General features: G+C 39.5%; 1 protein-coding gene across 9 annotated transcripts in view; it reads right to left on the bottom strand.

Annotated features, from left to right (window-relative positions):
* Window positions 1-13,638, bottom strand: part of myripb (myosin VIIA and Rab interacting protein b) — a 143,670-nt gene extending 130,032 nt beyond the window's left edge. For 2 of the 9 annotated variants that reach the window (XM_088071643.1, XM_088071644.1), the window contains exon 1: window positions 6,213-6,346. In XM_088071643.1, coding sequence (XP_087927769.1) covers window positions 6,213-6,233 — 21 coding nt within the window. In that variant the 5' untranslated portion in view covers window positions 6,234-6,346. Of the gene's footprint in view, window positions 1-5,897; window positions 6,132-6,212; window positions 6,349-13,563 lie in introns of those variants that run through there. The other 7 variants (XM_088071641.1, XM_088071642.1, XM_088071647.1 and 4 more) reach the window with 6 other exon arrangements.
* Window positions 13,639-14,470: the final 832 nt, after the last annotated feature.

The following is a 14,470-nucleotide window of genomic DNA, read 5'->3' as shown; positions in this document are numbered from 1 at the left end:
TCTTTAAAAATCCCCAAAATTAGTGCAGCACTGCCTCGTGTAGAGCTTCATGCCTTGCAGAGAGCACATTCATAATTTTTCAGCCCTTTACCAACTAACAGTAAAAGAAAATCAACATAGCTGCTCTCTAGCATATTTCAGCACCAACAGTGATGGGCTGGTCTAAAATCTTTGCCTTCTGCCATGTTTCTCTCCTAATGTATAGAGGAGATTAATGCACCATTACTGTATGGCCATTATTGTATAGCCACAAGGGAAGGCAATTATTCAGGGCTTCTTGTTATAGTGAGTGGTGTCAAGGACGGCAATGGAGCATCATTTATGTCTGCGAGAGTGTCTGCCTCTGAAGCCTCAGTGACGCACATACTTGAGAGCAGCAACCGTACACACAGCCAATCCATTTCCATTGTGACAATTTGCATTGAGACACATACAAACATACATGCATGACTGCACAAACACACACACACATATCAAATCTTCTTCCATGGAGCTGTGTCACCACCCTGCAGCAACACTAACACACCCTCAACAATAGCACAGATGAGCTATCAGTCTGTACACAGTGGAAAAGAGAGTGGGCTTTCCGACAAACAAACCCCTCCTTAAGTGACACTGATTGGAGACTGCCTCAATGCTTCACCAATTTTGTTCAGCCGCCTCAGACAAGAGAGGGTGTGGGCTAAACTGAACACCATCTCAGTAAGCTGATGGAAAAGTGAGCTGCACACATTTACCTCTCAGAGATTCTTAGATTGTATTCGATTTTATTTAACCAATAACTATTAGACTGCATAGAGCATATGTTTTGACCAGACAAACTACACTCTGGATTCCTGCATTTCTGTGGATCACAAAGTCAGTGCAATTTATCTGTGCATAGTAGGAATGGGCATGAGTACACTTGTGCTGATTTGGACGTCAGTATTCACTCAAAGTAAAGATTACTCGCCACCACTGCCGCTCTCTCATGTAAACATGACTTATAATTTCCTCTTTTCTTTTTTTACTAGGCTATTTACACTGTTTACAATCTTATTTCACTGTAGATCTGTGTGCAGTGTATTGCTTCGGCTCCTTGCCCTGCTACTGTCCTCTCTCCTACTCTCTAATATTACTACAACTACAGGAGTGTGACCCTTAAAAGGCTCATTGTCGGGTGTTAGCGAGGTGTTACGAGAGAGTTTTAGCTGCTGCTGCAGTTAGCTCATGCCAAGCAATAGGGGCGTGTCTAAGCAGTGGCCTGAAATCTGATTGGCTACCCCAGCTGCCACCCTGTTCTCTAAAATGACTGGCTGTCTACCAAACTGGAGGGGGGATTTAAGGCTGATTATAAGCATGCTGTATTTAACCTGTACCTTTAACAGCAGTGACTGTGAGTTTGCTGATTTTTCTTATGTTTGCTTTTAAGTTTATGGTTTAACAGGCTTACTGAAGCCTGGTTGTTGAATAAATGAATTTAAAATTGCATTTGTTTCTGTCATGTACTCTGATAATTTTATGCGAGTACTTGAATATGAAAGTTACTTAAAAATACCCATCCCCAGTGAGTACAATCTATACAATCTATTCAACCCTATCACCAGGCAACAATGTCAGTATCAGGTTATTCTTTTGCAATTAATTTCAGCACCAACATTTTTAAAATCCTCGCTTTCTGCAATAACTGCGAATGAAAGACACAGCATAGTTATGTTTAGGGAAAGATGCTGTGGAGCTATGGCAAATAAAATATGATAGAGGTATGGTTAATATGAGACAACAAAAACACTTAGTCATTGTTGGCAGTACAGGTTAGGCAAAAAAAACTACACAGTCAGGGTAAGGATAAAGTTGGCATTAGTAACCACTTACGCAACTAGTGACTGACAACTTATGATACAAAATATTTAACACTGAATTTAAGTTTTCCACAGGACACAAACACTGGTTTCCAGGGTCAAAGTCCTGTACTTGTTGGACCCATCCACCTTGCCTCCGAGCCACCCTTAGAGGACTTTTGCATTCTTTATACTACACAAGTCTAATAATGGCACAGATGGCCCCCGGATTGAGACTAGGCTGCCACCTTGCTATATAGGTAAACTATTTTCTGCATTTGTACTGAACGTTGGCATACGAAAATAATATTTCAAATATTTTCTTTATACAAATTTAATCAAAAATGAAGTGTCAGTGGTTCAGCCATTAAGGAAAGACAACAACACACACGCTTCGCATAAAATGTTAGCAGCAACTATGGATATATCCAAATAAGCACACTGTATTATGTACATCTGTAAATTGAATACAACTACTTCGTGAATAGTCATTTGCAAAGTACCATTATAGTGAAAATATCAGAGACTCCAGATACAAAACACAGTACAAGATGACCACAGACACACTTTTACATGTATTGTCATGCGTTTGTTTTTTCTTCGTCTCACTTTAGTTCTCAACAATCAACAATGCTACCCCTAAATTTCCATTCACACATTTTGAACACAGCGATATAATTGAAACTGTTAAGCTTTTATTTTCTATAGACTGGTGGTAATCCTGACTGTAACCACACATATTGTCCCATGAGGATTTGGTGTTTAAGATTATCTTATTTTCAGAGCTGCATGCGGGGAATTATGGGGATTAAAATATTGTTGATTAGTTCTGTAAATTTATTGCTGGCTTAGGTACAAATCAGTCAAATGATTAAAAGTGAGTTTTTAAAAGTGCACTTTTGCAGTTATCATATCAGTTCACTTTTCACTGAGTTGAAAAAAATGTAGTTTCGGTCACTCACCACTGTCCTATTTTGACTGGCACTACAATGAAGTGTCCCAGTGTAACACTGTCAGATTACAAGAGTTCAGACTGACACTCTGAGTGCTCAGACAGAGAGAGGTGGAGAGTGACTTCAATGGGAAAATAGGTCATACTGATGCATCTCTCAAGAGAAAGAACTGGAACCTGTATTTTCCCAAAAGGACACACCGTGTGCATCAATCAACCACATCACACTGATACTAAATCATCCCAAATACACTCAAACACAACAAAAACACCACACTCAACACCATGCTGCAGAGCTCTTGACTCTGCTGCCGTCTGTCACCTCAGAGAGTCGGCAGAGGATGGGCGAGCTGAGGACAGGGCCCAGTCGGAGTGCTAAAAGGGCAGGTGCAGCCAAGCGCTAAATGAACTGCTTGTTTTAGACACTCTCCATTGGATCAGCATTTCGTCACAGCCAGAGGGAAGGTGATTTGAGAACGACTTCCCTGAAATGACTATTTGGACTGAAGGTGAATACAGTGAACTGACGTTGCAGATGTGCATTTACAGCCATTCAAAGCATTCTGTATTAAAGTGCATGTAATGCATTGATTATTGCTTAATATGTCCTGCAGACTTTTTTACACAGCACTTGAAAATATGTAGGAATCTTTTGCTGTAGGTGCTTTAAAACTTGAGATCTGTTATTGTGTGTGATGGCCTCTTTGTCCCCCTGGTCATTTGTCTACATCCACATGACAGCAGAGACATAGGTGGTCAAGATGTTTTTGTAACCCCGGATATGACAAGTATCTGTCAAAAAGACATCAAGAAGATTCATCAGCGCGAAATGAGAAGCAACAAGAAAACTGCACTGCATATACCGCACTCAAAATTCACATTCCTCCAACTGCTGCACCATCTGACGAGCTGTAAAGTGAGAAGCAAAGCACGGTGTGATTTGTGTGAATTTTATAACACCAATCAACCACGGAGCCTCATTCGTACATAACATCCTTAAGGAAAGAGCAGTGTAAGTGGTTACAAACGCCATAAGCATCTAAAAATGAATTAGTTATTGGAAATGCGTCCAAAAAAAATGCATAATATGCAGAATGTTGGCCAGCATTGCCTTTATAAAGCAACATCAGCATTAAATACAATAGATAATATGCACTGACATCACTTTTTCATTTGGCAAAATCCTCCTGTGCACTGAAGCAAACTGCCTTTAGTTGCAGAGTATGGGGGAAAGCTGCAGGAGAAAAACAAAGTAACGTTTTGAAAAAGTTAAGTCTATGCATCAATGTTTTGTATATGTGTAGAAACCATTTAGAACAAATGGGAAGTATGTTAAAACACGCAGAGTTTAACAAGGCATTCAAGCAATGGTGGGAGCAAGTAACACATACACCCTTTTCCCAGTCAAATTAGTGCGTACATGCAGGTTTTTTAAACATGGGAAAACCCATTAAAAACAGACAAGAGACTCCATTCCCAGTAGAGCAAAGCAGTGTACACAGCTCTACAATAGGTGAGTACACTTTTCTGTTTTGGTTTTTTTTGGGGGGGAGGGTGTATTACGTTCAACATCAGGAACGCAAGTGAAAACAGGTTAGTAAACAATAAAAAGCATGAAGGCCAGAGAAAATGTCATAGTAGTTACTTGTTTTTGTCAAAATTATGTTAAGCTGAGATCCTGCTTTAAGTCAAGCAAGCCACAAGTCAAGTCATATGAAACTCTGATGATTTAGTCAAACCCTTGCTTCCTATATGTCTGATAGCATAACCCTAAATTGAAATTTGCCTTCAGCATGCTGAATCAGTGTTGAACACATCAAACTGCCATGGTTTACTGACACATTTAAACAGAATGGAGTCATCACTGATGTTATTAGTGACAACGCAAATCAGCAGTGCCACATGTAACTGCCACCACTTTTGCTCTTTTACCAAGCCAACATTGTAGATAAGAATACATCCAGTCTAAATAAACCCTGGGTCATGCCAAAAACATATTTTTTAACTTGCTTAGTGTGACACACCAAATAAACACTCTCACCGTACACTGTAAACACTCAAATCCGACAGTGGGAACATCCAAAAATCCTCACCCTGAGGCTCCAAATGAGGAAGAGCCCTTGATCATTTGTCACTGACATCTACCTGCTGTGTCTCATCCATCACTACCTGGCCAATTACCACTATGCAGAGCAAGAGTAGAGGCTGGCAAGGTGAGAACGCTGCGGCTGATCTGTGAAGACGCACTCACACAAACACACTGTGACCTGAAGTGTTAAAATCATAAACAGATGCTAATTGAATCTTCCTCTGAGTCACTGTGCATGTGACAAAGTGTTGAGAACTACAAACTCTAAGAATGGGTTGTAATCCTGGCTGAGTGATCTTGATTTTTCCTTGAATGAAATGCTCAGAATAGCAGACTGATTCACCCGGCATGTGGGTGAATGTATTCCTGGTGTCTCCCCAAAGAGCTTCCCAAGATAACCCCGATGCTATTGTCAACAGGTGATAGTCACCACCACAAAACAAAACAGGAGAAATAAACTGCACTAGTTCAGCTACCTGCCAATCAGAGGGGCTGCCAAGTAAGGATTTTCAGCTTGCATTCCTCTGGGTTAAAGTTTTTTTTTTCTGCAACCATGAGACACAACATAACTTTGTTTTAAATTCTGCTAATTAAAACCAAGATGAGTCACATTTTGCACCTACTGAATCTGGTTTTAATTTCTTCTTAGCACTCTGGACTGTGTCAAGCTGTGAGGCGAATCTACCTGATTATATCCACCTCGCATCCAGCAAAAAAAAATGCCGCACTTTCCTCATTTAAAACCTGCTCATTTCATTCACAGTGCATGATAACATCTGTGTGAGCTCCTGCGGTGACAAATGGCCAGCTACATATCCACAGTGAATCAGCCAGCTTGCAGCAAACGCCACAGAAAAGGTGATCACAGAATTTTCACAGAAACGTGTCATTTCATATCAAGGTATGCAAGCGTGCAACCGAAATCACACAAGCAGACACCTGACACCGCGGCTCGTGCTGCAATCATTCATTCCTGCTCATTATATCGCGCTAACATTCACCTATTCGCAGTGAGTTGATGTGGAGAATCACTTACACAGGATCAGTGGGTGCCGGATGACCGCCAGTTACAGTCTCTTTCACGGTATCCCAGATAATGACAAAAAGACGCGGAGGGATGCGCCTCTGCAAGTGTAAACTTCCGCGACACCTGTCTGTCTCCCGGATACTTTTGGCTTGCCTGCCCCTTGGCTAGTCGGCTTATTATTTTTTTCCCCCAAAGCAGGAGACGCAGGCACCGCTGAATGGGTGATCACGAGGTTTGTATTACACGGAGGAGGAAGAAGGAGGAGGAGGAGGAGGAGGAGGGGGGAGTGCGCACGGCGAGCGAGGTGAGGGATTGGCACCCAACCTTGATTCTTCCTGTGCTCATGGTGACACAGAGCGCCGTCGGAGGGGAAATCTCTGCGGGTTGGAAATCAGAGACAGTTGAGTGTGTTTCCGTGCTGATCTGATATCTAATCCCGATTCTGTTTTGTGCTGGCACCTGGGCACCCTGCGCACTCAATTTGGCACTGCTGCTCCTGGAGGAGGAGGAAGAGGAGGGGGAGGAGGAGGAGGAGGAGGAGGCACTGTTGGCTGGCTCCATTCATTCAGCCAGTCACAGTGCAATTAACCTCAGAGAGAGAGATGAAAACATCCCAATTAATCCAGAACCCATCTATCAGATTCTCATGTCTCAAGCATACAATTTAATCACCCCACTGTCTTGATCAGATGTTTTACTTAAAGGTCCAGTGTGTGGGATTTAGGGCGATACTGTAGCTAAAATATAAGCTTAGTCCCAATTAAACGTCAAGTCCGTTTTACTTGCCCAGTGCGGCGGCACATTTTGACCATAGATTGTATATAAAAATGGACAGCATGACAGCTCCCCCAAAGTATAACTTCTCGATCTTGATCGCCCCCTAGTGTCTAACTGCAGTATAGGTCACAAAATCCGCCCCGCCATGTTAGTGAATGGGACATAGGCCAAACTAAAAGTACACACCAAATAAATTTTTCCCAAAGACGATTTCCAACACCTGATGTTTGTTCAATTGTTTTTTTTTATAAGTTTGGTTTTAATGAGTTATTCAATAATACAAAAAGGGGATTTTCTGCCAAGATTGACAGCTGTGACAGCCAATCCATGCTCTCCCGTTCAATGAAGCTGCTCACTTTTGGTCAGACAGATGTTTTGGCGGGAACTCCCCCACCGCAGATATCGCGACTGTGCAGAATCTGGCTCTTAATGACATCAACAGCGCAAGATGGCACTCCACGTATCTTGGATATTTTAGCCTCACTTAAGCAAAGCTGGGGAAAGTGGGGGCACGTCATTCATCTTTATCAACAGTCTATGATTTTGACAACAAAAGGCCGGTCTCAATTAGAAGCCTGGTCTGGTTGCCATGCAGTTCACCTGCTGGAGATAACCTTAGCTAGCTGCTTAGATCACACATACAATATGTATATGTTTAAAGTTTGTCAATAAGGACATACTACTCACAATGTTAATTGTAAGATTCTCCACAATTCAATCATTCAGTTAAATGTACTGACACCATGAGCGCCGAACAAGACAGAATTATCAGCACAGTAAACAAGACAGCCACAAAAAAGACACTAGTAGATGTAGAAGACTGCTTAAAAAATGTCCACTAAACTACATTCATAATTATATATATGTACTGTATATAATTATATATTTTTTATATATTTCATAATTATTTTACAGAATTAATATCATTTTTAAGCTTTTTTTCAGGTCATTTCTTGCTTTGTTTTTTGTTTGTTTTACTACCCAACCCCTTTTTTAAATTTTTTTATGGGATTTTGGATATTTTAATTTTTATTACTTAATTTATTGTATTTCCATCTTTGCTGAGCAACAGTATTGTGTGAAAGGAATTAAAAGCCCGTCCCATAAATTATTGCCTGTCCCAAATATAAGCCTGTTGAGTTCGGTGATTTAAGCAAATAATAGCCCAGGCTATTAATAGAATTTTTACCATATATTATCAGAAATGGAATATAATATAATACGAATGATTTAAAGAGTCTGTATATACCCTAAATCTATCTATCTGAGAAAACCTGACATAGTCACATTAAATTACCAAGATTATATTTTGCAGAGCCACATGAGTGCACTGTTTTTTTTAGCTATGGTCTGGCAGAGCATCAGAAGCTGAGGAGACAACCTGGCTGTTTGCTCTCTTTATTAGTGCAGAGCTCTCTGGAAGGAATGCTGACACTGGTGCATTGCAAAAACACTTTCTAGGCTGTGGTACGTGCCCAGCAAGATACATTTTAACAAGACAAATTACAATAATATGCTGCTATATAGAGATTATAAATCATCTGGACGTATGCTTTCTTTATCCTTAGTCTAATTAAAGCTGCATTTTACCACAGATACTGCCAGGAAAGCTGTTCACAGTCATGTATTCTAATTATTAGGGCCTATTTTTACTGACAAAAACACCTCCATGAGTCATTATGGCCTTGTGTGCTGGAAACCGCAAGTCACACCCTTGATCTACATTCAGTATGTACAGAATCAGTCACAATGTTGCCGCTGTGCACTGTCTCTGTGTAATCTGAGGTATTTGATTCATATCACAGTTTCAATGTACACAGATAATACAAACCAGCCACATGCTCTGCAAATATTTAGGCCCAAAGAGCACACAGTTTATGCATTCCAACACAATCAGTAGAATAATTGTTGGCTGTATATTTTTCTTCACATTTAAATTTTCAATTTTATGTTGTGATGACACTGTGGTTAACATGTGGTGAGGTTGAGGCACAGAAAGCATTTGGTTAGGGTTGGAAAAAGGTCATGTTTTGACTTAAAATACCCGGTTTGGTCACCAGAAAGGGCTGGAATTGTCACTGGTCTGCTGCTTGGCAGCCGTCTGGGCTAGGTATCACACCATCCATCATCTCTTAAGACTACATCAGTTTAGAAACGTTGATATGACACATATGAAATGGGCTAAGGTTAGGTGTCACAGTTAGGGTCAGGGTTGCAGAAACGTGCTATTTCAACATTTTATCGTGGATATCGGGCTGTACATACACACAAATGCCGTGTAAAGTTCTTACGCAATAAAGATTGACATAAAGATAAACGGCATCACTTTTCATTCTCATATTTGCTCTCTCTCATTTTCTAAACCAAATCTTTTAGAGAAGTGAAGCAGCAGCTCTATAATGTTAGCTTATGGAATTATCCCAGTGTAGAAATATAAGGTCTTTGCAATTACTGCTAGAAGGTCACAGCTGGGGATTATTCAAATCTTTAACTTGAGCAAATATGGTTGCACAGCGGATGTTCAATAGTGCACTTTAAAATGAGTGTGCTTATTATTGTTCAGTGCTCATTGCTCTGTGTTTTAAATAACTCATGTCTGGCCTGTTAAACCGCAGTTTTGCCTGTTTTGTCTGCCAGTTGTAGTTTAAAGGAGAGAAACAAACACATTGAAATATAACCACGTGCTGCTAACGGCACAACAAAGGCAGGCGAGAGGCGGACAGAACAGATGTCACATGATAGTTTAGAAAGACTTTATGGGACTGCAGACATTGATGGTTGCTGCTCCTTTTGCAAACATCCCATAGAAACTATCACTCATCTCTTTTTTTAATGTGAAATATCCAAAATATTTTAGACAGATCTAGAGTCTGGAACCCTCTACCGCAGTCTACTCCTTTAACCTCAGAGATATTATCTGTCATTATGATAATTCAGACAATAGTACTCTGGGATATCCAATTAATTTTGTTATTCTAAATACTTTATTCACAAACGGAAATTCTCCTAGGTTTGTCCATTTATTTATATGGCTGTACCTCTATTCATCTTTTTTTTCATTTGTATTTTTGTTTATAATTTTTGTCTTTTCACCTGTGCTATGCCTTGTTTAGTTTAACAATTAAAAAAAAGAGAGATAATTACATTTTTACATATTGCCTAAAAGTATTACTGTGTATTTTGATATGTGCTCTTAATGGAGAGTCAGCAAAAATGAGGAAAAATATATATGTAATTTGCCTTCCAAAATAAAGTGTGTTGTAGCAAGAATAAAAAGAATTCTACTGGGAATGGATACTCCCAGTATGACCCCACTACTCTATTGTGGGTCACTCAGTAGCACCAGTGTAGAGTGAAGGGTCATTCTGGGGTTTTACGTCGGCAATCCTCTGGTCACAAGCACATTTCTGTGACCTTAAGGCAACTGCTGGTCACATACATGGTTGAGTAAATCTTATTAAAGGCTTCATGCTCAAGCAGTATGTTCGCTTTATGCTCTGCTGCTAAGACCCACGGTGCAACACTGCATTTACATCTGCAGACCTGAGGTCAATACAGTCTCCTAATTTTGATGCTTATCCGTCAAACTTTTTCCCCTAAAAAAGCTGCGTAAGTTTTTTGTTAACATTTCTGCCTGCAGGATTTGGCTTGTTACTGTAGAGAATGTGCATTTGCACACTTTAATAATCCCATCAGGCTCTCAGGTGGGAACAGAGGGAATATTCATGCAGTCATCCTCAGTGGCCGCTGTGTGAAAATGCAATCAGCAGGTCAGAGTGGCATGCCTTAACACGTATCAACAATGTGTGATAGATTTTCCGAGCATGGGAGCCCTCAAAGCTCCACCGGGGAGTTATGATTGCTAAAGTGGAATATTTAGAGTGACTAAGCATTCTGGTCACTCTATCCGTGTCACATGCTGGTGTTACAGTGATCTTGTTTGCGCACATGTGTATGTGTGTGGGTATTGTCTACAGTGACATTCAGTATTTCTGTGGAGGCAGATTACAGCTCCATAGCCAGATTGTTGGCATTTGAGGTCCCTTTCCTCTGAGGGCTTCACTGCACACTATATGATCTCGTCCTTCAACCAAATGTCAGCCTTCAAAACCACATAAATGGCCAATGAATCACGACTGCAGCCAGTATGAGTTGATTGATGGATGTTTTGTCGGGGAATCTTGTAATAGTAATTCTTTCGGAAAGGCAACAATTTGTACTATTACTGTAATTCCACGCAGGCAGAAAATACTAGCCACTCAAATGTGCACCCATGGACGAAACAATGACAAGGCATGAGCACAACTCAGCCACCAGGGGTCCTCCAAAATGAAACCTGAGGCTCGGTTGCTCTGAGTTATTGTCATAATCTCATACATTGAAAGATACAATGCATCATTTTGCTGTATTGACCAAAAATAACTCAAATCCAAAAAAGATCTTGGAGTTGTGGCTTGTGCTGTGCCCTAAAAAATATGGGGATTTAGGAGTACTATGCAAATTCCTCAATTTCATAACATTTACTTTAACTACAGTTAACACTATTATTATATTTTACTATTATTATATTCTATGATGTTACCTGAATATTTAAATTTCTGTTATGAATTGCAAAAAGTGGTAAACTGACAGTAGAAAAAAGCAGTTGTTTTGCTTCTGTCAACAAAAATCTGATGCTTACTACTGACACTTTAGATTATAGGTCTTCAACAGGGGGTCTGCGTCTCATAGGGGGTCCTCAGAGTTACTGAAGGGGGCCATCAAATAATTATTTGATAGTTTAATTAAAGTTTTTCTTTGTAAAACTTGTCTGAAAATATAAATTAACACAAATACAACATATTAGCAGCAAATAAATTGCTGAATAACTGCTTATTCATTGAATAACTGCTTATTCACAAAAAAAAGAGGTTAAGTACACAACAATAATAGAGTGCCCCAGGGATGACGGTTTTCTGGAGGCCAACATGGAAGTTAGCATCGCCGTGAATCCCTCGCTAAAAGGCCAATGGGATTTTTCCATTGGATTTAGGATCATTGCAGAAGAAAAAGTGGTAAAGAAACACATGAAAGTTACAAATTTTATTTAGCAAGATAATCTTCATTAAAAAACACCACTTTTAGGATTTGTAAAGGATGGATGTGCATGCTAAATCACTGTGCTGCACATGAAATTTGCCTACATTTGTGTAGGCTATGTTCGAAACAAATTAGCAAATTAGCTGTAATATTATTAGTATTATTCCATGTGTAGAGACATTCTTGTGAGCCACAATGGATTGTTTTTTACTTTTTAAGCCAGAGACTCTGACATACCATCCACTTCAGAAACTACTTGCAAAAGTGCAGAAGGTGAGGCTAACGCAACCAGCTATGGTACAACTACTGCTGACAGGTACAGGCAAGGGCAAATGAGAGAAGACCTGAAATTTTTTTTAATTTTTATCTCAATTTCAACTTAATTTTAATTTTATACAATATATAGTAGAGGATCCCTGATCCATCTAACCCCCTTGTTTAGCTTGTTAAATGTTTTCTGGGTGTTGTTAGTCCTAGAAGTTCATCAGGTAAAAATAGCCTACTCACAAAGGAAATAATATCCATCATACATTTTTATTTATTTGAGTCACATTGCATTGATCCTACTTTTGGTACTAAGCTAGCACAATAGAGGATTTGTAATTTTGAAAGCAAAGAGTGTCTTTCTGAAAAACAAAGGATCAAACCTCCCGGTGTGTTCCTGATTATGCTCAGAGATCATGTTCCTGTAATAAAACCGCAGTGACGTCTCTGTTCAGGGAGGCAGCAGGTGCGTCACATGCACTTACCTCAGTAGACAGGCTTTTGCACCTGCGACACTCAACATTCAGTCACTCCTCAGTGATCCATGATCTGTATTGACCTACATACATAAGCCTGCCATTGTCTCCAACTTGTTACACTGGTGATCCTAAGGGGAAGCTTTTCAAGGCAGTATCACCTCCTTTGAGATGTAGACAACTGTGGTAGGTGTATAATCATCTCTGACAACAGGAATGTCTTATCACTTTTAAAGTTCACATTTATAGATTAAATATGTTGCCCTGTCACCAAAAGAAAATGTTGGCTTTGTACATTTGTGAAATCCATGACTGTTTTACACTCGCTAGTTTCATATGCATCGTATCAACATTCAGGCTGTGCTCATGCACTTTTTGTGCATTTTCCTATACAGAAAAGTGAGGCACCGAAATTTGTATATTCATATTTTCAGTGGCTGGGGTCACATGACCAATGGGAGTAAAGGGCATGCCAAATATAGGACACCAAATTCAATAAGCTGAAACAAATACAGCCAAAAGTTAAGTTAAGGGCATGGTGAACCCTACAAGATGGATTAAAAGATCAACATTTCTCCATCATGACATGATTTTCAACAAAAAAGTCAAGTAACAACATAAAACACCCTAGGTACCATTTATAAAACGTGGTCGGAAGCAGCAACCATTATCATTATCATTATTATTATCAACATCACCGTCAACAACAACATCATCATCACCATCAATCATCACATAAACAGACAAAAATTACAACTAACCAAGAGAATAGGAGAAATGGCTGCAGAGATGAAGGAGTCCTTAATCTGTTAAGAAGGTAGCATCATCAGTGAGGTGCTAATTGTTATTTTATCATACGATGTTGTGTGTGCATTTTCATAAGATATCATACTAACTCTACATGAGGATATGTTGCAACATTTCTAATGCGACATAATATATGGAGAGATTATCACATGTATTAATAAATAATGAATAAGTAGGTACCCTCTGGGCCCGGCGTAGTCGCTGGTGACTAAAATGTGTTCCACTTTATGTAAAGTGTCCTAACTCTGCGACTGTGGGTCGGATCGTCTTACTTTTTTCGGCAGTGTAAAGCTCCCGGCTGTGCCTTTCACAGGGATGACTCCGATGCATCGTAGCTCTTAAAAGCCTCTCTATTCAGCCCTGGAAAACTGCACTGTGATTGGTCTAATCTTGCTGTATCTGTCGCTCTGTGTTATTGGCAGCGCCTCCTGCATTAGAATAAACGCTGGTAGCCCCTATCATAATAATAATAATAATAATAATAATAATCATCATCATAATAATAATAATCATAATAATGAGACAAGGGTAGATCAGGAGACAGTCTTACAAGCAGCAGGGCCTCATATGGATGTAAACTCTGTGTTCACTGAATGCAGAGCAGGCAGGAGAATCAGGCCCCTCTCTGAAATGTCAGGAGTGTGATGTGGCCCTCTGCAGCAGCACAGAGAGGCATTGCTTTGCAGAATGGCACAGACTTGTTTTGGAAAAGTGTGTTCATTTTTGGAACTATAATAGTTTTAATGTTTATTTTTTCACTTTCTGATTGAACACTTGGGACGAAGGTTTTCAACTGCAAAAAAGCTTGTGCATAATACTTGATGATTTACTGATTTATCACTAAAGATCTGTACAATTCAATTTCTGTCAATTTCTGATTTTTTTTATGTCTTTATGGTCTCATAACTATTTGTACATTTGAGTGACATCACTACAGCCTAAATATTTTGATAGCCAAGGTTGTCCTGAAAAAAAGATGTATATAACTTCACTGTGCATTAAGAGACTGAGGTTTTAAGTGCATTATTACACAAAAAGTCCAGGTGAACCAAAACTAGGTAAAAATGACTTAAATAATTTGTACATTTTACTGCCTGAGATTACTGCCATTGCTGGTATTATTTGTGATCTTTTGTTTTGTTAGTTTTACTTTTATGTGCTTTTGTGTTCTCTTATCTT

The sequence above is a fragment of the Plectropomus leopardus genome, chromosome 21 (assembly GCF_026936395.1).
Source record: "Plectropomus leopardus strain MGB_pleo_1.0 chromosome 21, ASM2693639v1, whole genome shotgun sequence".
NCBI classification, from domain to species: domain Eukaryota; kingdom Metazoa; phylum Chordata; class Actinopteri; order Perciformes; family Serranidae; genus Plectropomus; species Plectropomus leopardus.
Note: the sequence above shows the minus strand (reverse complement) of the source record. Positions and strands in the feature narration are given on the sequence as shown.